At 40.8% G+C, this 21,108-nt stretch overlaps 1 protein-coding gene across 1 annotated transcript; it reads right to left on the bottom strand.

Annotated features, from left to right (window-relative positions):
* Positions 1 to 15,388: 15,388 nt before the first annotated feature.
* On the bottom strand, positions 15,389 to 18,402 carry LOC118485832 (serine/threonine-protein kinase GIN4-like). The gene is made up of 2 exons (XM_035982317.1): positions 17,827 to 18,402; positions 15,389 to 17,416 (listed from the first exon to the last, which is right to left on the bottom strand). Exons 1-2 carry the CDS (start codon positions 18,400 to 18,402, stop codon positions 15,389 to 15,391), a joined length of 2,604 nt encoding a protein of 867 aa, XP_035838210.1.
* Positions 18,403 to 21,108: the final 2,706 nt, after the last annotated feature.

Here is a 21,108-nt window from a genome sequence, read left to right as displayed (position 1 = left end):
GAGTCTTTAGCACATTTCCGTTAAACGCCTAAAAGTTGATCATAACACCCTTTTAACTTTAAAACGAGAATTTTGGACATGTGAAGGGACAATAACCTTAGTTATTGATTTCTAAGCATGTCCCTAAAATTTCACGTCAATCCGAGGTCTAGAATAGGAGTTATGCTAAATAGCGCAATTACGGAAACTTTAGTAATTAAATGGCGCATTTAGCATAAAGCCTATCTAAACCCAAATTTCAACACCAAACCTTCTACACACTGATGTAAAATAATATTTTGAGATTTTTAAAGATTTTTAATCATTTTTAACCTGCTCATAACCTGTGGTTATGGCATCGGTTCGTTAAATACCGAATATACCCTTTTGGGACATAACTTGAGTTCTACAAGGTATTTTGACCCGATTCCAGTGGCTACTGATTTTAAATATTAAATAGAGTATTTTGGAATTTATAAACTATTCGGAAAACTCAGATTTCCTGTAGAACTCAGAAACCTCTTTTATAATCTTTAAAGTGACCGAAATACCCCTACGGGGCATTTATTGGATTTAAACTCATTACGGGCATTATGGAAGGTATCCTACTGATACCACAACCTCTTTAGAGCATATTAACTTAGGAAACCTGTGTAGGACTCTTACGGTTACCCGTTACGCCTTTTTGCGCGCACGATTCGGTTTATGTAACTTGTTTACATAAACTAGCCGAAACGGGTCAAACCTTATCGTTTATACCTCAAAATCCAGAGTGTGGTTATTATACCCATATAAAACAAGTCTTCAAACTTATTGGGTCCAAACCACATTCCATTCCCGGTTTTCGCCTTTCACGCGATTTAACCGTAATTATCCTTTGAAACTGACCAGTCTAAGCTAAGGCTAGATTAAAGACCCGTTAGGATTCTAATAGGTTGTTATAAACCTTCGTTCCAGAATAGGAGACCAGTAAAAGATACTCGCATTTGTTTGATTGAGGTTTAATACTTGCTCAGGTAAATACTTTTAACTTATTTTCCGTTATACGAGCTTGGGTTACGGTATTTAAATACCGCTTGGTCGGGCAATTGACCCCAACTCATTAGTAGTTGGGTATTATCAATGTGACCCGTTTAAAAATTGGTTTTGTTGGCTTTACGCCTTTGGGAGCTTAATGACCATGTCCCGGATATCCTTGGCATCATTTTACGAAATGGCCACGACCCCGACACGCGGGTGTAGGCGTACACCCGACAATGTGTCTATAATTATAAAGGTGTAACCGTTGGTTTTCCCGCCACGGCTTTATGCTTTGTGGCGTGTCTATTAACCTTAAACCCGGCACGACCCGGTCGTCCGAACGCATAGTGAACATGTAATTCTTTTACAAGATTTGATTGATAAATTATCCCAAGTTATAAAGAGTTTGTGCCTTGTGCATTCAAATCAATTTTTATTAAACATTTTACAAAGTGTCGGTTGAATGTATTTACCAGTGTAAACTGACGTATTTTCCCCAAAAGATTAAATGCAGGTTCTCTACAAAATAGGCTTGCCACTGCTTAAGCATCGTTAGAGTCTCGCAAGCTTGGGATGCCATATCTGTTGAACAATATTTATATTTTTATTTTGATCCCCTGTGGATTATATTCAACTATTTGTGATACCTGGATATTACATTTAATGGTTGGAATATATCTATCTTTATGCTTCCGCTGTGCATTTAAATATTGTGGTTTGACTATATTGTTGCCAACTACGTCACGGTAATCCCCCACCGGTGAAACACGTGGAAATCGGGGTGTGACATCATGCTTATTTTGTTTGCACTACTTGTCTTTTTTCAAAAGACTAAATTCAAGTAAAGAAAAAGGGAGAATCAACTATTACTTGTGTAACATCCCTAGTCTTCAGGTTAATAAAATTCAAATGTCCCGAATAAACACGTAATCAAAACCCCGAACACATATGTAACTACCCGACTTTTTGGATCGTTACTTGTCGATGCCCTTCTTTCGTAATCGCTTGTACTCCCGAGATTTCGATTATTGCTGTGGGTTAACTATTTTAAACTATGTTTTCAAACGCATTTAAACGCTTCTTACGATTCATATTACAACGCAATTATCGCATTTAAAACACTATTATAACGCTTACTATTTAAACGCATTTTATCGCATTCGCTTATTTAGACTAAACACTATCGCAACGCAAACTCGAAACGCGGATTTACTTTATGCATTTATGTGTGCTATTTGTGTGATTACTTGTTTAATGTTATGTGGTTATCTCAACGTAACGCTTACACGCTCAACGCTCACTCACAACTCGGTTAAACGCAATGCAACGCTTAACACACGAAACGAAAGTTGGAAAACTAGCTCGCACAACGCGGCTGTCCGAATGGACATCCGATCGAATGGACATCCGTCCGGATGACCATCCAACCGGACGCCATCCGATCGAACGCCACATCGCGCACCGACTTAACTCCCTCTCTCACCCTATAAATACTACCCGTACACCTCCCTTTCACTGATTTGACACCTCCATCCGACCACACGCACTCAAGTCACTCTCAGTCACTTTTACTCGCGATTCAAGGCTATTTCGTAACTATTTCTCCTCAAATCTTGTACAACCTTCGTCTCTAATCACTTCTACATCATTTTCTCAATCAAAATCACACACAGACACTAACTTTTTCCCTGTAATCACTGATTTGGACCTCTTGAAGATGGTTTTCCTCCTGGTTTGCTTAGGCAAGCTGTTATGGAGCTCCATTCAATCGGGATTGGCCTAGATCGAAAGGATTTCCACACTTTTTAACTTAATCCCAACAAGATTTCAACACTCTTCGAATGTTTTCAACTTTTCTTCAATTTCTCTTCAACTTTCACACAAAACCGCTGGTATCTAGGCTCATTCAGACTCTCTACTCATTCTGCAGTTGGGAGCCGGCTTGAAAACGGATTTCCACCGGAGAGATGACCAATTAACGGGTTGAACACGGAACTTTATCAAGATCAGTAAGTTTGATTGAATGGGCTGAGACCACTCGATCGAATGAGCTAGACTTGGTGTACTCCCGTTGTTTGACACGTCGTCACGTTGTCTCCGCTAAACTCAAAACTTTTACTTAGAAAGTTTTACAAATTTTCAAATAACAGATCACGCACTCAAAAGGCCATCCGATTGGATGACCATCCGACCAAGTGATCTGTCCCTTTATAATTTCCAATGATTAAACGATTTGACAAAACTTTAAACTTTAATGATTTTCCAAACAAGCACACTCATTCGAATGGCCATTTGCTCGGATGACCATCCGTCCGGATAACCATCCGCTCGAATGGACTATACTCATCTGTTCGGATCACCATTTGAACACTTTGCCATTCGACTTTCTGTTTACGTACTGTTCAATGACTTACGCTACTGTTCACAGGCTAACTCAAAAGTGCTCCCTTCAATCCAATACAGTGTGTGTTTAGTAGCTATGAACTCATTGTGAGTACACTCGAACCCATTTTCTTTTAATGCACTTTTGGGTGTTACATACATTCTATATTAAAACACAACACCCAAAATAAACACTTTACAACGCTAACCGCCCCCACATGCTATACGTGATATATGAATGCTTGTACTATGCTTATACAGTGTTACACTATATCGCCTCTAGCAACGATAGTACTATAGTTTGGACTCAGCACCTGTTGTGGACATGGGTTGCTAGGGATCACATCACTTTACTTCACGTGTTCGCTGAACATGTGTCGCGCATACTCTACAACGCAGTCTCGTGGTTAAGCTGTAATCATTGTGTGGTAGTTACTTGCTTCGCCCGTTATGTGATACATGCTGGTTATGCGTAAACGCTTTTTATACTATACGATATACAAACTTGTGTACTCACCTTTACATTTTATGTATTGACTTTATTTTAACGTATGCGACAGGTTGATAGGATGCTATGCTATGATGAAACAAGCTAGGAAGTCTAGAAACCCGCTAAATAAATCTGAGTTGTCGGAATGGATTTGTTTATGAGACTTGATATCTGTAACGAATTTTATTGCTTTATATGTTAGTAGTATGGGATATTAACGTTAAATATATTGTCATTTAATAGTTGTTGTGGATTCTCATGAACAATCTGTTTCACTCAGTGCCACGCCCCGATGATTCCGCCATCGGTTGTGGTGTGACATATTGGTATTAGAGCCATAACTATAGGGAATTAGGTCAGGTCTTAGGATTGACCTAGTCTATAGTCTAAGTACCAACAGACCAGCTCTGTGCGAATCCAGTAGGGGTTTTGCACGAGCCCACTTTTGATACTCTCGTTCGAACTCGCGAAAACATCTTTGTGCGAATACCGCATACTACAGCTTCGCACGAAGGAAACCTTTCCTAAGGTTTCAACATTACTTGCCTTTCCTAAGGCTAACACAATGCATACATTTTCGAAAACACTCGCATAACACAAATGAGTGATTGTGTCGAGATTAGGTGTGAAAACCAGGAACTCTCGATAAGATCACTCACTCTACGCATATTTTACTATCAACACGAGAACTTTCGTTGAGTTAGGAGTGACATCCGCATCTCAACAGAAATCTCCCTCTCCCTCTATCTATTGGAACTCTCACATCCCTTTGGTAAAGGAGCGTCTTGGGGCAAGTTGCTAAGTTAGGGGTGAAACCCGCATCTTAATGACCTATTCCACCCTCTACTTTGATTTTACAAAACTCTCACTAAAGTCTCGATTGTTCTAACGATTCGAGTCACGAAGTAACTGGAAGGTTGCGTGTTATTCGCCGTGTTTCGGCGAGAGCACAATCTATTAGACCAATTTGATTATGTGCCCACATTCGCTGATTTCACGCGTCATTGATTTTATTGTGACTACATTTTACGATTGTGATTTCATTCATTTAGCGGAAAGCGTAAAGTCTCTAGACCATGCACGCTACAATTTTTATACCACTCTCAATTTTTCCGCTCATCGCTTCAATAACGCGCACAACACGCACCGCCTCTTAATCTAAAACATAACCAATCGCGAACAAACTAAGCACTCTGGTACGCTACTCGCTATCTTAGGCAACTCTCACACGCTACGCTAGTCGCTACCTCTCGCGCCTCTCGAACGCGATCCGTGGACTTGAAAGATAGGTGAATACATGCAAACTATGTAGGTGAATACGTGGATTATGTGCTCCTACGTGCTTATGTGCTTACGTGTATACGTGCTTATGTGGTTTACGTGACTATGTGCCTACGTGTTTATGTGCCGACGTGTTCCTGTGCTTTACATAATAATAATAATAATAAAGGATGTTTTACGAACGCTAAACTTTTCGAAACGCGATATAATCGAATCTCGTCTAAATCATATGACGCTGCCTGCTGCAGACAATGTCGTCATTTGGTTTCCACACTCAAACCGCCGCTCGACGCAACCATGCTGACAAGCGCATCGCTTCACTGGTAGCCAAGGAAATGGCTAAAGTCATACCTCATCGTCAGCGAGATCAATGAGGTCAGCAATAAATCGTCGTCGAGTCAAAGAGCGATGCACCTAGAACGCCATTCAGCTTTAAGCAATTCAAGGCCTGCGGTCCCGCAAACTTCACTGGTGAAGATGGACCCAGTGCTATGTTCCAGTGGTTTGACTCTATCGAAGTCACCTTCAGGCAAAGTGGATGCCCAGAAAATCTGCGTATTGTTAATGCTACTAGAGTTTTTCAGTCCAGGGCTCTGGACTGGTGGACTGCTGAGTGCAACAGGCGTGTGAATAATTTAGCTTATAGCCTATCTTGGGAGGAACTCAGAGAGCTTATGATGAAGGAGTTCTGTCCTCCTCATGAAGTTCAAAAGTTGGAGAATGAATTCTGGCATATCAAACAAGATGGAGGTGACAACGCTGGTCTCATCGCTCGCTTCAAGCAGCTCAGTATCATTTGTCCTAGTTAGGTGGCAACGCCTGATATGACAATCAAGAAGTACATCCGCACTCTCCCCGACTGTGTAGCTGACTTTGTTCAGGCAGCTAAACCTACTACTATTGAGGAGATTTACCAACTCGTAGCTGAGATCAACAACAAGCGAGCCTTAGCTGGGTATTTCAAAACCTCAACCAAGAGCCTCAATCAAGCAACCGCTACTCCCGCTACCGAAACTGCAGCATCACAAGTTTCAAAGTCTTCACGCCAAGGACGCAAGCGAAAGGGTAACAAAACAACAAGAACTACACTACTACCATCGCTCCTCTCAACGCTGTCCCCGTACAACCCAACAACCAGAACCGCCAAGCACCTGTCACCAACGCATCGCATGCTAAGCGTGCGTATACTGGTGTTCATCCTCAGTTCCCAACTTGCACCTACCATCACCCTGGAGGGGTGAATTGTCATTTCTGTGTGAACTGCAATATCTACGGGCACTTTACCGCCCACTGCCATTCAGGCCCAGGTCAACAAGCTGCTCCAGCTACCGCACCGCCAGCTCCACTCCCCTCCCCTCAGGTCAACCAGCAACTCCTACACCCGCTGTTCATGCACGAGCCTGCTACTCTTATGGAGACCCGAATCATTTTGCCAATGTCTGCCCACTGCGTGTGGTGAAACAAGAACCGCAGCAACCACCGCAGCAGCAAACGCAACAACAGCAGCAGCCGTAGCAGCATCAACAACAACCACAACAAGCAGCCCGCGGAAGAACCTTCAATAACAACGTCCGCCAGGCTCAGACTGACAACAACATTGTCAATGGTACGTTCCTTGTTAACGGTATTTATGCTTCGTGTTTGTTTGATACTGGAGCCGATAACTGTTTTGTGTCGTTTGAATTCGAAAATCTCCTAAAACATAAATGTGCTAACCTCCCAACGACCTTCGACGTAGAAGTTGCCACCGGAAGAACCGTCACCGTTAGTTCTGTTCTCCGTGATTGTACTCTCGAACTCAACAATCATGTCTTCCCGATCGATCTCATTCCGATGCAACTTGGTAGTTTCGATGTCATAGTACGCATGGATTTTCTTCATGAAAATCGTGGTGAAGTTGTTTGTTTCGAAAAGATGATTCGGTTCTCTCTTTCTAATGGCGACCAACTCTATGTTTATGGAGAAGTATCCTCGAAAGAACTAAAACTTATGTCGTGCATTCAAGCAAGCAAGTATCTCTGCAAGGAATACTTGGCTTTCTTAGCTCACATCGTAGTAGCAGAGAATGAAAAGAAGCCGATGGAAAAGGTACTTGTGGTTCGTGATTTTCCTAATGTCTTTCCTGATGATTTACCCAGTCTACCCCCGACTCGTGATATTGACTTTCGTATCGACCTTATTCCTGGAGCTAACCCTGTCGCTAAAGCCCCTTATCGCCTTGCACCGTCCGAAATGCGTGAACTTTCCAGCCAACTCCAGGAATTACTTGATAAAGGCTTCATACGCCCTAGCGCATCGCCTTGGGGCGCACCTGTCCTTTTCGTGAAAAAGAAGGATGGATCGTTCCGAATGTGCATCGATTATAGGGAACTCACTAAGCTTACTATCAAGAATCGCTACCCTCTACCACAAATCGACGATTTATTTGATCAACTTCAAGGCGCTACTTGTTTTTCTAAGATCGATTTATGTTCTGGTTATCATCAACTGCGAATTCAGGAGCAGATATCCCTAAAACCGCTTTTCGTACCAACTACGGCCATTATGAATTCGTGGTCATGCCTTTTGGTCTTACAAACGCACCCACGTTCTTCATGGATTTGATGAACCATGTGTGTAAACCCTTTCTTGATTGCTTCATAATCGTGTTTATCGATGATATCCTTATCTATTCGAAGTGGAGAGCCGAATACGCGCAACATCTCCGTTTAGTTCTCGAGCTTCTCCAATGGAATCGCCTCTACGCCAAGTTCTCCAAGTGTGAATTTTAGCTCGAGGAGGTTCAATTCCTCGGTCACATCGTCAATAGTCAAGGTATTCACGTCAATCCCGCGAAGATTGAAGAAGTTAAGAGTTGGATTACACCAAAAACCCCGTCCGAAGTTCGTTCCTTTCTCGGATTGGCGGGTTATTACCGTCAACTTATCGCCGATTTCTCTACAATTGTCGTTCCTCTCACCTCTCTAACGCGTAAAGACAAGCCTTTTGTTTGGGGAACCGAACAAGAGGAAGCCTTTCAAACTCTCAAGCGTATGCTTTGCAACGCTCCCATACTCGCGCTACCCGATGGAAACGATGACTTTGTTGTTTATTGCGATGCCTCTAACCTAGGTCTTGGTTGTGTTCTTATGCAACGAGACAAGGTTATCGCGTACGCGTCTCGTCGGCTCAAAGTCCACGAGAAGAACTACACAACCCACGATCTTGAACTCGGTGCAGTTGTTTTCGCGTTTAAGATTTGGCGACACTACCTTTATGGTACCAAGTGTACGATCTTCACCGACCATAAGAGCCTACAACACATCTTGAACCAGAAAGAACTGAACATGCGCCAACACAGATGGGTTGAACTTCTCAATGACTATGACTGTGAAATACGCTACCACCCGGGCAAAGCAAACGTCGTCGCTGATGCTCTTAGCCGACGAAGTTATTTACATAGTGTTCGTAACGTTCAAGCCCAACACGACCTCGAAGCCCTTATTTGCGACGCTCAACATGCCTGTTTTCTCGAGAACACTTTGAAGGAAGAAATAATACTTGGAACCGAAAATCAACTAGTGAATAAACCTAATGGTATTTTTCACTATCTCGATCGAATTTGGATACCCAGTCGCAATAATCTCTGAGAGATTTTGTTGACTGAAGGCCACAAATCCCGATATTCCAATCATCCCGGTGCCGACAAAATGTACCAGGACTTTCGTTCCAGGTACTGGTGGCCAGGAATGAAGAAGGATATCACTCTCTATGTTTCAAAATGCCTAACTTTCTCGAAAGTTAAGGCTGAACATCAACGACCCTCTGGCTTACTCGAACAACTCGAGATCCCGATGTGGAAATGGGAGAGTATAGCTATGGATTTCATTACAAAACTCCCTCGCACCCCATCAGGTCACGATAGCATTTGGGTTATCGTTAATCGTCTTATGAAATCCGCTCACTTCTTACCGATACGAGAAGACTTTAAAGTTAAACGATTAGCATGAATCTATACCGACGAAGTCATTTGTCGACATGGGACACCGCGTGATATCATCTCTGGCCGCGATGGTCGATTGACCTCACATCTCTGGGAGACATTCCAATCCGCTCTCGGTACTACTCTTAATCTCAGTACCACATTCCATCCCCAGACCGACGGTCAGACTGAATGCACGATTCGCACCCTTGAAGACATGCTTCGTTCGTGCGTTATAGATTTTGGTGGTAATTGGGACTCGCATTTACCTTTAGTAGAATTCTCGTACAACAACAGTTATCACACTAGTATACAAATGGCACCCTTTGAGGCATTATATGGTAGAAAACGTCGATCGCCTATTGTATGGCACGAGATCGGAGAGACTCAAATCACTTGTCTGAGTTATTACAAGAAATGACTGAAAAGATCCTCCAAATACGAGACAATCTCCTGAAAGCTCGGAGTCGTCAAAAGAGTTACGCCGATAAACGCCGCAAGCCCATTGAGTTTGAAGTTGGTGATGTTTCACCTTGGAAGGGGGTGATCCGATTCGGCAAGAAAGGAAAGCTAGCATCACCATACATGGGACCCTTTAAGATTCTGCAAAGAATTGGTAAAGTGGCCTACCGACTCGAATTACCGGAGGAACTCAACAATGTACATCCGACTTTCCACGTCTCGAACCTCAAGAAGTGTCTAGCTGAAGAAAATCTTCATGTTCCACTTGAAGATTTACAAGTAAACGAGACTCTGCACTTTGTGGAAAAGCCAGTAGAAATCATGGATAGAGAGACCAAGAAACTTCGACGCTCTCGCATTCCTATAGTGAAGGTTCGCTGGGAAGACAAATGCAGTGCCGAGTTCACTTGGGAACTCGAAAGTGATATGAAAGCTAAATATCCGCAACTCTTTGTTATGCCTGCGCCTTAATTTCGGGACGAAATTCCTTAAAGTAGGGGAGGCTATAACAACCCGACTTTTCGGATCGTTACTTGTCGACGTCCTTCTTTCGTAATCGCTTTTACTCCTGATATTTCGATTATCGCTGTGGGTTAACTATTTTAAACTATGTTTTCAAACGCATTTTAAACGCTTATTACGACGCATATTACAACACAGTTATCGCATTTAAAACACTATTATAACGCTTACTATTTAAACGCATTTTATCACATGTTACATCACTTGTTTAGACTAAACGCTATCGCAACGCAAACTCAACGCAAACTCGAAACGCAGATTTACTTTATGCATTTATGTGTGCTATTTGTGTGATTACCTGTTTAATGTTATGTGGTCAACGCAACACTTACACGCTCAACGCTCACTCACAACTCGATTAAACGCAACGTAATGCTTAACACACGAAACAAAAGTTGGAAAACTAGCTCGCACAACGCGGCTGTTGGAATGGACATCCGATCGGATGGACATCCGTCCGGATGACCATCCGATCAGATGGCCATCCGACCGGACATCATCTGACCGAACTCCACATCGCGCACCGACTTAACTCCCCCTCTCACCCTATAAATACTACACGTACACCTCCCTTTCACCGATTTGACACCTCCATCTGATCACACACACTCAAGTCGCTCTCAGTCACTTTTACTCATGATTCAAGGCTATTTCGTAAGTATTTCTCCTCAAACCTTATACAACCTTTGTCTCTAATCACTTCTATATCATCTTCTCCATCAAAATCACACACAAACACTAACTTTTTGTCACACCCCGACCACGTAAAACAACAAAACGTGGCGGAAACGTCGGGGAGTGTTGTAACAGAATCATTGTTTCACAACCATGGATTAAACAAATTTCGTTTTATTGAATTAAATGAGTTACAATGTCTTAACAATAAAGAAACATAACAAAAATTAACTAGTCTTGCATCTTTTAATGTCACTAAAGTCTCGTCCAATCCTATGTGAGCATGCATCAATATCATCATCAAATATCATCAACTATTGTACCTGAAACACATGTGAAAATACGTCAGCATAAAAATGCCGACGAGTACATAGGTTTTATGAAAAATAGGATCCATGACTTAGGTTTAAGAAAATGTTTAACCAAAAACTTGTCATGAATCCAGTTTAAGTGTTTGCTTTTATAAAACATTTGAAAATCGATGATAGATATGTATGGTTAAAAGAATGATGTAAGGTTAAATGAATAACCAAGTAAAAATGAGTTTGTATAAAACAAACTGTTTGTAAAACAATGTCTTGTGAAAAATATGTTATTTGTGTAAAAATGTATAAATCCAAATGAATGATTTAAATAACGCTACGCAATGTAATATAATACAAGCACTTATATATAGGAAGTACCAGCGGCGTATCCACCATGCTTGTATCACATTACACACGTCTCGTTACTCAAATCATTTACCCACATAAACCACCAATGTAAATTGCCCATGTCTAAACCGTTGTCAAATGTCAATCAAGTATTGTGTAAACAAAATGTCATGTATGGCAAGTGAAATATGTAACAACCAAACCATAGGTAAGAATGCACAAACAATGTACTAAGTATGCGACGGATGGACATACATAGCATGATACCAAGTATAAGATGTCTTGTAAAACGATGTACTAAGTATGATGAACATACATAGCATGAAATGTTATGTAAAACGATGTACTAAGTATGCACACAATGGGCATACATAGCATGTGATGTAAAATGTACTAAGTATGATGAACATACATAGCATGAAATGTTATGTAAAACGATGTACTAAGTATGCACACAATGGGCATACATAGCAAAAACATAATGAAATCATGTACTAATAGTGTACTAATGAACATAGCAAGTATATGATATAAAAGCATGAAATCATGAAAGTAACAAGTAGGCACATGTGTTTCACCCCAAAATGTTTGAAAAACAGTAAAAGAGGGGTCTATGTACTCACTTGAGGGTGCTTAGAAGTCTTAGGATAACCACCAAGCAAAGCTAGAAGATCACGGAATCAAACGGCACCTATATAGGTATCTACATTAATAAACGGACCTATCGAAGGATCGGGTAGTAAAAGGGTTCGTAAACCAAATAAGTATGGGAACTTATGTAATATGGTTTAACAAAGCCTACGTACTAAAACGAAACCTATCCTAAGTGCTTTTGACCCATTACGACCCGTTTAGGTAGCTTACGCCACTTTAACGCGTCGTTTGCGTAAAACGCGTTTGGAATGCCTAACTAGTCCTATGACAAGCAAGATATGCCTTAACATGTTTAATATTGTTGTTAAATCAGTTTAGATGTCAAAAATTTCGTTACATAGACTTAAAATGAATTTATGCGTAAAAAGGGCATTTTGGTAATTTACCTAAGGCATATAAACTACCTATCATATAACTAACTAAACGTCGTGACCATAAGGTATAACCTCGGAAGGTTATTCCCTATACAACTATGGTCACCTAATGTGTTTGGTCGGATCCTAAAGATCGACGTAAGTTTTACACGTTATACTCCATACAGTAGAAGTCCCGGGATAATACCCCATAAGGTATAACCTCGGAAGGTTATTCCCTATCACTGTGCTGGATTAGCATTAGCAAGCTTTGGGCAATTTCTTCGGAAATGACCTATCTCGCCACAATTGTAGCAAGAACCTGGTGGAAAGCGAGCTTGAGCAGGATTGTTGTCAGCTTGATTTGGTGCAACTGCAGCTCGGCAAATTTGGCATTCGCAGCACTTCACCCTAGCATGATGATGAAGGTTACATTGGTTGCACAAGGGTGAAGTTCCATTGTATGGCTTCCTAGCAGGGGGTTGAGCTGGTTGGTTGGGGATAGCTTGATCATTGTGAGTAACCATGGCGAAGTTCTGAGAAGCCTTTCGCTTCTTTGACTTCTTATGGGATCCAGTCTGTTCATCCATGGTCTTTGATTCCTCGATTGGTTTCGATTCCTCGACCGGTTTCTTGTCTCCCTTTCGGAAAAGCTTACGCTTCCTGATCTGAGATTCAGTCAAGGTTGCAGATAGCTCAATGGCCTGCCTAACCGTAGTGGGGTTACTACCAGTAACAATGTCCTGAACTGAGTCAGGGAGGCCATCAATGTATTTTTCGATCGCCTTATCCAAAGGCGTAACCATGGAAGGACACAGCAGGCTCAGCTCCTCATATCGATCAGTGTATGCTCGATGCTCCCCGCTGTCTTGCTTAAGATCATCGAATTCCCTTTCCAAGGCCCTGATCTCGTGACGAGGACAGAATTCCTTCATCATCAGTGCTCGAAGTTCTTCCCACGTTTGAGCCAGTGCCACTTCGGCACCCTTATCTCTCATCACACCGTTCCACCATGTCAAAGCTCGTTTCTCAAAGACACTAGATGCAAAATCTACCTTTCGCTCGTTTGGACACTGAACATGTCTGAAGGTGCTCTCTAAACTCTCGAACCATTGCAGAAGTGCAGTCGCTCCTTGAGACCCAGCAAACTTTGATGGCTTAGCCGAGTTGAACGTCTTGAAGCTGCAGGGGGCATTATTGTTGTTGAGGGCTTGGTTACATTGGGCAACGATGTTCGGGATTGCAGCAGTTATTTGCTGTGTAATGACAGCTGCCAGATTTTCAATAGATACCGGATTTTCGCGTCGTGGAGGCATTCTAAAAAGGGGAAACAAGAGAGAAAACAAATGAAATGGCATGGGTAAGAATAGGATGTTGCAATTACCAACCAAAAATCATGGGTGATGGTCATTTGTTTGAACCACGAAGCAAACAAACGACACACAAAGGCTGAATCAAAGCAAATAGATCCTCATAATGCATCGCGAAGACATGCTCGCCTATAAGTGGACACTCACCCCAAGAGTTCACAGGTAAGAGTGACTAGTCCGATTATGTGGATTTGTACGAACACTCTAGCCTTAGACAGAAAAATCAGGGTACAGACATTCACTCTTCCAGTTTGCACGTGTTCACACTATTTAGGACCAAAAACGTTGAAGAGAGTTTTGAAAACTCAAAGGGGTTCAAAACCTTATAATAGAGGGTTCAAAACCTTACAATAGAGGGTTCAAAACCTAGTAATCAATCATCCTAGAACAGATGATTAGTTTTCAAAACGGTTTTGAAATTTATGTTCTTGTTTTGGTCGTCGCCTAAGGATAGGTGACGCTATTGTTTTATGACTAAACACAAGTGAACTCGCGTTAGGGTCCTAGGAAGGTTATAGACTAGGTCAAAACATTACTAATAACCTAATTCCCTATAACCATTGGCTCTGATACCAACTTTTCTGTCACACCCCGACCACGTGGAACATATAAAACGTGGCAGAAACGTCGGAGAGTGTTGTAACAGAATCAATTGTTTCAAATCCATGATAATTGAAGTTTCGTTTTATTAATCAAACATGAATGTTTACATTGTTTAAACAAGAACCAAAGAGTACATAACATAATTTAACTAGTTCTTGTCTCATTTTAAGTCACTAAGGCACATGTCCGCCTAAGTATGTCTTGATAAGTCCTATGCATCATCTCCTGAAAACACATGTGAAAATAGGTACGTCAGCATAAAAATGCCTGTGAGATACATTGTGTGACAGCTGTGTCACTTCAACCATCAAACAAATACCAAACCAATGAAATATTGTATTTCATACTTGGGATTTGTATAAACATGTGTATCATTTGCACATATCAACTCTTGTTCGATTTCGGGCTATTAGATCGCTTTCTAGAGGGTTATACGCGCACTGATGCGTAAATATAACCAGTTTAATGCAACAAACACTCCGGAACAATGACTGTAGGATCAGTTTTGACCACACGAATGAGTCAATCAGAGCTAGTGCTTACTGAAAATGTGGCGGAAACACATTTTCAGCATGATACGATGATAAAACTGATAGAAAGGAGTAGAAAACAGAGAGATCTACACTTTAATCACTTTTACTTCACTTGATAACGATTGCCAAACAGTCAGCAGTTCGACGTATAGCACAAGACAACGTTACAAATGAAAGGAGCACAGGGGTATATATAGATGTCTGGAACCGCTCATGTGACATGTCCACATGAGCGATCCAGCTTGGGTCGCTTTTGTGGACAACTGTCACAAAAGCGGTCCAGCAACATAACTTTCATACAATTACACTTTTAACCCCTGAGCTATTACAAAATAACCTATCTAGACCATATACGTTAATCTAACTTCACAAAGACGCAGGCTTTAGACATTATGCACCAACAAACTCCCCCTTGGATGAAGCCGCAGTCTTTGCCTTGAAAATTGGTCTTCAGATAGCAGCTTTGTAATTTTCTTCACGCCCTTTAGGCTTCCTGCTCAATGCAACTCTGATCTTTTCACGCTTTCGTTTCTCTACCTTCTCTTCTTCCTGTTGTTTCTTCAAAAACTTTCCTCTTTTCTCTTCCATCCTACGATTTTCACGTTCACGTTTAGCCTTCTTCTTCATCTTTTCATCCAATGCCCACCAAGACGATTTCCACTTGCTTTCGGAATTGATTCCTTTTTGAAAGCACAGTGATACCACACGCTGGAACTGTTGAGCTTGATCTTTATCTTCTGCTTTATAACGAATCTTGTGAATAAACAAGCATTCGATGTCTTTTGCCGAACAATTCACCAGCCACATCGGATCATAGACACGAATATATCTCAGCTCACTACCAGCTCTGTATGTAATGATAGCTTCAGTTGTAAGACAGCTATACACCCAATCAATGAACCCTTTGTAAAAATCTTGTTCCATTTCTGACATAGGAATCATCGTCATGGTTCTTGGAGGCTTTACATTCGGAATAGTTTCCCGTACACCAGTTTCAGGATCTACTCTTTCAACCCGTCTTGGACGATGAGGTTTCCATTTCAGATAACCTCTGAGAGTCTCATACTTGATATATCCCCACATTGCTTTATCATTCTGTCTCACCTGATACTCCAACGTTCTCACCTGAGATAACTCATCGACATCCCACCATGGTAATGACATAATGTCATATAAACGTTTAAAGTATTGGACACCATATTCTCTTCTAACTGCATAGGCGTTGACTTGAGGAAGAAAACCCCAACTGATGATATCACCAAGAGAAATAGATCTATCACGTTGGAAAAACTTCAAAGGACTCTTGAACTTTCTCTCATGACTGTCTTTAAACCATTTTGAATGATCTTCTTTCTCAACATTTGATTGACTTTCTTGTTCAGCTTCTTTTCTCAAGCACTCGAACACATTTTCATTCACCGCTTCATTCACTTTCTGACGCAACTCTTCTCTGTTTTCTGCTGCGAAAAACTCCATTAACGTCGGAAGTTTTGATGTATCTTCAGAGACATCCTCATTATCAGAACAATCCTCTACTTCAACCCTATCGTACTGATCTGCATCCTCAACATAGTTATACTTGTAATCTTTCTGTTTATTGATATCAAAAGATTCCAGATCAGCTTCAAGATCAATTTGATTCTCGGGATTTACATCGTTTAACATCTCCCTATACACATCTAGACATAAGAACAGGGGTTCGTGATGCTCTACAATCTGATTCTTGCTCGACTCCCCCTTTCCCCCAGCTTCACCACTTTCCTCATTGACTGTGTCATTCAGCAGATCTTCAACGACTTTTTCTTTTGAAGCTTCAGATATTCTAACACCTGTACCTCCTGCAGCGTCATCGTCATCATTACCTTTTGAACTGTGACTGCTTGCAGAATAAACAAACTCTTCCTCATCATCATCTTCATCATCCTCTTCTTCTTCGTCACCAATTAACTTTGACGATTGAATTTCTTCTTCAACTATACCAGGAACTGAGGATATAGGCACTGGATTATCTACCACCATTGAAGGCACAATAGACATTACAGAACTTCCTTCAACAGCTTTACCTTTTTCTTTCATTTGCCTTTCTGCTTCTGCTTTACGTTCAGCACGAAGATCCTCTAACTTCAATTCTTCATACTTTTGTTCCACAGACGTCTCCAACATACTTTCCACAACCCTATTCAGCATGTAGAACTTATGTTCATGTAGTGCTTTAGCAGCCATAAGTTCTTTGTTCTTCAGCTTATAGTACTCGTTTTCACTTTCCCGACGACTCTTCTCCTCTTCTAACTCAGACACTCGAACTTTCAAAACATCAATTTCTGTCTGATCAACTTCAATCTTTAGTTCCAACACTTTGTTTTCACCTTCTAATCTCTGCACCTTTCCAGCAAGAGACTTTTCTCTTTCAGCAATTCTTTTGCATTCATCTTCCAACTTTTTGTTTTCTGCTATCACCTCATCAATTCTCTTTTCCAACTTTAATACTTGAGAATTGTTGGCAAAATCAAAATCAACATCTAGCAGATTATCATGTGGTATTGCAAGACCTCTACTTGAAGAACCATGTTGTGCTTGAGCAAGAGGAGGTGTGCCAAAAAGATTTTGTGAAGAATAAAATGTTTGATATGGAGGTGGTGATGGTGGAAACAGAGGAGATGATTGTCGTTGTGGAATAGGTTGTCTGGGTGGAGTTGAATGTGATGGAGGAGTAGGTTGTTTTGGTGATTGTTGTGGTGTTGGTTGTCTAGGTGGTGATTGATGTATTGGAGATTGTGGAGGTGTTGGTTGATGCGGAGGTGTTTGTTGAAGTGGAGGTGTAGATTGTGTTTGCATGATCTTTTGAGGGCGCTTTAATACTTTTATCTTTGGAGTAGCCTTCTTTCTACCTCCAGCTTTCTTTTACTCTTAGGAGTAGATTGAGATGCAGAAATATGTTCTGGAGATGGTTCATAAGGTGCATCTTCTTTCTCTTCTCTCCTCCTCTTTCTGAGTAACTTCTCTTTTTCTACCTCCTCTCTCATTCGCTTTTCACGTTCTTTTGCATCAACTATCTCAAACCCAGACCCACTAGAAGAACTAGTAGTGTCTTTATCAACATCGTCGCCTTCAACATCATCTATCACTTTCTCTTTCTCCTTTTGAACCTCAGAAGTAACTGGTCTATCAACAAAATCTGCTTCTGTTGTGAACAAATCAGTCTCAATTTCAATATGTGCTACACTAGCCGCCTCTTGTTCCTCTTCAATGTTCACCTCAGGAACTTCTTCTTCAGACTCATCTATTAACATAGTTTCAGCCTTCTTCTTTTGTTTCTTTCTTGGCTTTGATGAAGAACCTTCACCTTCAGCTACCGGAGATACAAGTCTACGTCTGCGCCCAGACTCCTTCACATACCACTCATTCTTGGTTGGTTTGAAACCCTGAATTATCTTCAACTCCGCAGCATACAATGCTTCTTTCATTTCCTCTTCATTTCTCTAGTTTTGATGATTTTCTGGATCAGGATCCACATAACTTGCATCTTTAAGTAATCCGAAGTTTTCAATCACCAACTCCGGCTCTGGATGATGAGGATGGTACTTGATCAAGTTCTTCAATGAGATATTAGACATGTGTCCTTGAACAAGAAGATCATCTTTAATGTGTCTGTTAATACCAGGATAAGCACGGTCAATCATCATTTGAACAAAGCGTGAATATCTCCAGACTCTAACATCTGACGCTAGATTCTCCACCATATAATGAAAAATGATGTGCGAGAAGTTGTATTTCTTGTTCAATACTAAAGCAGTTAACATATTCATTTGATAATCCCTCATCTGATCATAACTTCCCTTTGTGTGACTCAGGGAAATCAAAATACAGTGAATCAAGAACTTGAATGATTTCTGGAATTTTGACTTCAAGTAATTTCCAGTATTCAACGTGCTTCTGTATCCCAAACGTAGCATGCAACCCTTCACCATTCTTTCAGGAAATCTAGTTGGGTAGTTGTCTTCATCAGGGAACTCCATAACTTCTCGAACCAACGCTTCGGACACTAATATATTCTCTATCTTTCCATTTACTTCCACTTCTGCTGAGATCACCTTGTTTTTCTCGTCATACTTTGCACTGTTCCAGAATCTGCTGATATGTGATCGATACAATGGCCTCTGTTCCGTCATCGCTTTCTTTACTGGTATACGATCCATGTAACTCAAAATACTGCTGAATTCAGATAACAACGGATATTTCTCCACATCTAAATCCACACAACTGTTGTGGACTGGATCGAACAACACATTCGTAGAAGCCTGCATAACAACAATAGAAATCAATACTTAGCAAATTTTGAACTTTTGAAATTGACCAAAAAAACGATCCCAGATAGGCGATCCAAACTTATTTCACCCATAAAAGCGGTTCATAAACTGTACAACCCTAAAAGCGATCCACAAGAATGACTAAAAAGCAGTCCAACTAAAAACATAAAAAGCGAGCCACCCCTAGTCACATAAGCGATACACCCCTAATATTCCTTAAAAGCGGTTCAAAAATTTGTTCCAATGGGCGGTCCTAGAAATGTATGAATGAGCGATTCAACATGGGACCTATAAGCGGTTCAAAGAACATCTGCTCACAAAAGCGGTTCAAGAATAATCTATGAGCGGTTCTAAACAAACCCTACTGTAAAAGCGGTCCACATAACTACAACGTGTAACAACAGCTTAAAACTTAAAATTGATTCGAAAATCAGATTCTGCTGAACATTCCGATCCTAAGGGTGTCTTTTAATTTTGTTAGAGTAGCCTAAAAAACCCTAGATCTAGATCTAAACACCTTCAGTTCCGACAACCCTCATCTAATGTACAAATCTCATCAATTTTCATGTAACATAACATCTAATATCATCATACGACACTGAATCAACAATAATCTTACACAAAACAGACATTAACATGCTTAAAACATGAATCGTTCAGACACACACACACCGACAGACATGGTTTATCACGTTAGAACTGAAATTAAAAGAAGATTTACCTTGCCCATGATGTAAAAAGTAGTAATCTATCACGAACAAGTGAAAACACGGTCAGAACAGCACGAAATCTTGATGAACACGATAAACAGGTGGAATCGCCCCAGAGACAATTGTCGTATAAGCGGTTTAGGTTAATGGTAGAATAAGCGGACCCTGTTCCTTATATATGAGTGTCTGAACCGCTTATTCGTCATGCCCTATGAGCGGTTCACACTGTAACCTTGCACAAGAGCGGTCCATAGATGTCATAAAAGCGATCCACTCTTAATTTTAAAAAAAATTCAATTTTTTAATCATTTTTCAACTTGTTCGATTTCACATGCTGGCACCCAGTTGACCAAGTCCAAGTTAATGACCTTGGAACAACTGATTGATCTTCCAAGTCCAAGTTAATGGCCCTGGATAATCAGATTTATGAAGTACTTTGTCGTCTTGATTCAAACACAGTTCAACTTAATGAACTTTTCAACATTTAAACCATTTGCACATTTTATCTGTAAAACATCATACCAGATCTTTGTTTGCAATCACAGCTTAACCAACCCTCATCAGACACCAACATGATCTGCATACGGGCTTTGAACTTTCAATCCCCAGTATCAGTTGTCGAAAATAAAATAAGAAAATAAAATCTTTTTGGGTTTAAAGCTGTACAAACAGAAATATATACACACACTATTTTTTCGAGCGTGTTAAGGGATCATATCAGCTGCCGACAGAACACAAGCACCGTTAAGCTTATTTCATTTTAAACATTTAAACAATTCGCGTTGATTGTCGGTATATTGATCCTCTTTAAATTCTCACAGAATTTTCAAACTGTTCGGGATACGTTAATAGTGTTTTAGAGACTTAAACGTCAACATGTGTTCCCACCTCAGTATATACTCCCGTGTCCGGATCCCAGTATTCAGTCTTACAGGTGAATATACCACAACTGATATCTGTTAGGGGTGAATGCGAAACCGTGAGAGCTCAGGTCAGAACTTCCGTTCAGCAGAGAGATGACGGCTCGACTTTTCGGTGGGTCCCCTTTAGAGGATCTTTTGCATTTCAACAGCAGCGACTATCAATTTTATTGTTTCATCAGCATGCTGAGGGTGAAGCTTATGTTTCAAAGCTTTTTGCATAAAGTATTATC

This window comes from Helianthus annuus, chromosome 13, assembly GCF_002127325.2.
Source record: "Helianthus annuus cultivar XRQ/B chromosome 13, HanXRQr2.0-SUNRISE, whole genome shotgun sequence".
NCBI classification, from domain to species: Eukaryota; Viridiplantae; Streptophyta; class Magnoliopsida; order Asterales; family Asteraceae; genus Helianthus; species Helianthus annuus.
The sequence above is the reverse complement of the archived record's forward strand: the minus strand, read 5'-3'. Positions and strand labels throughout refer to the sequence as shown.

Excerpts from the sequence above, each read along its gene's own strand:
- LOC118485832 (XM_035982317.1), bottom strand. The coding sequence starts at position 18,402 with ATGAAAGAAGCATTGTATGCTGCGGAGTTGAAGATAATTCAGGGTTTC. Across the intron at positions 17,417-17,826 it reads AGAGTAAAAGAAAGCTGGAG|TTGGAAAAGAGAATTGATGA; the intron begins GTAGAAAGAAGG and ends CAAGTATTAAAG.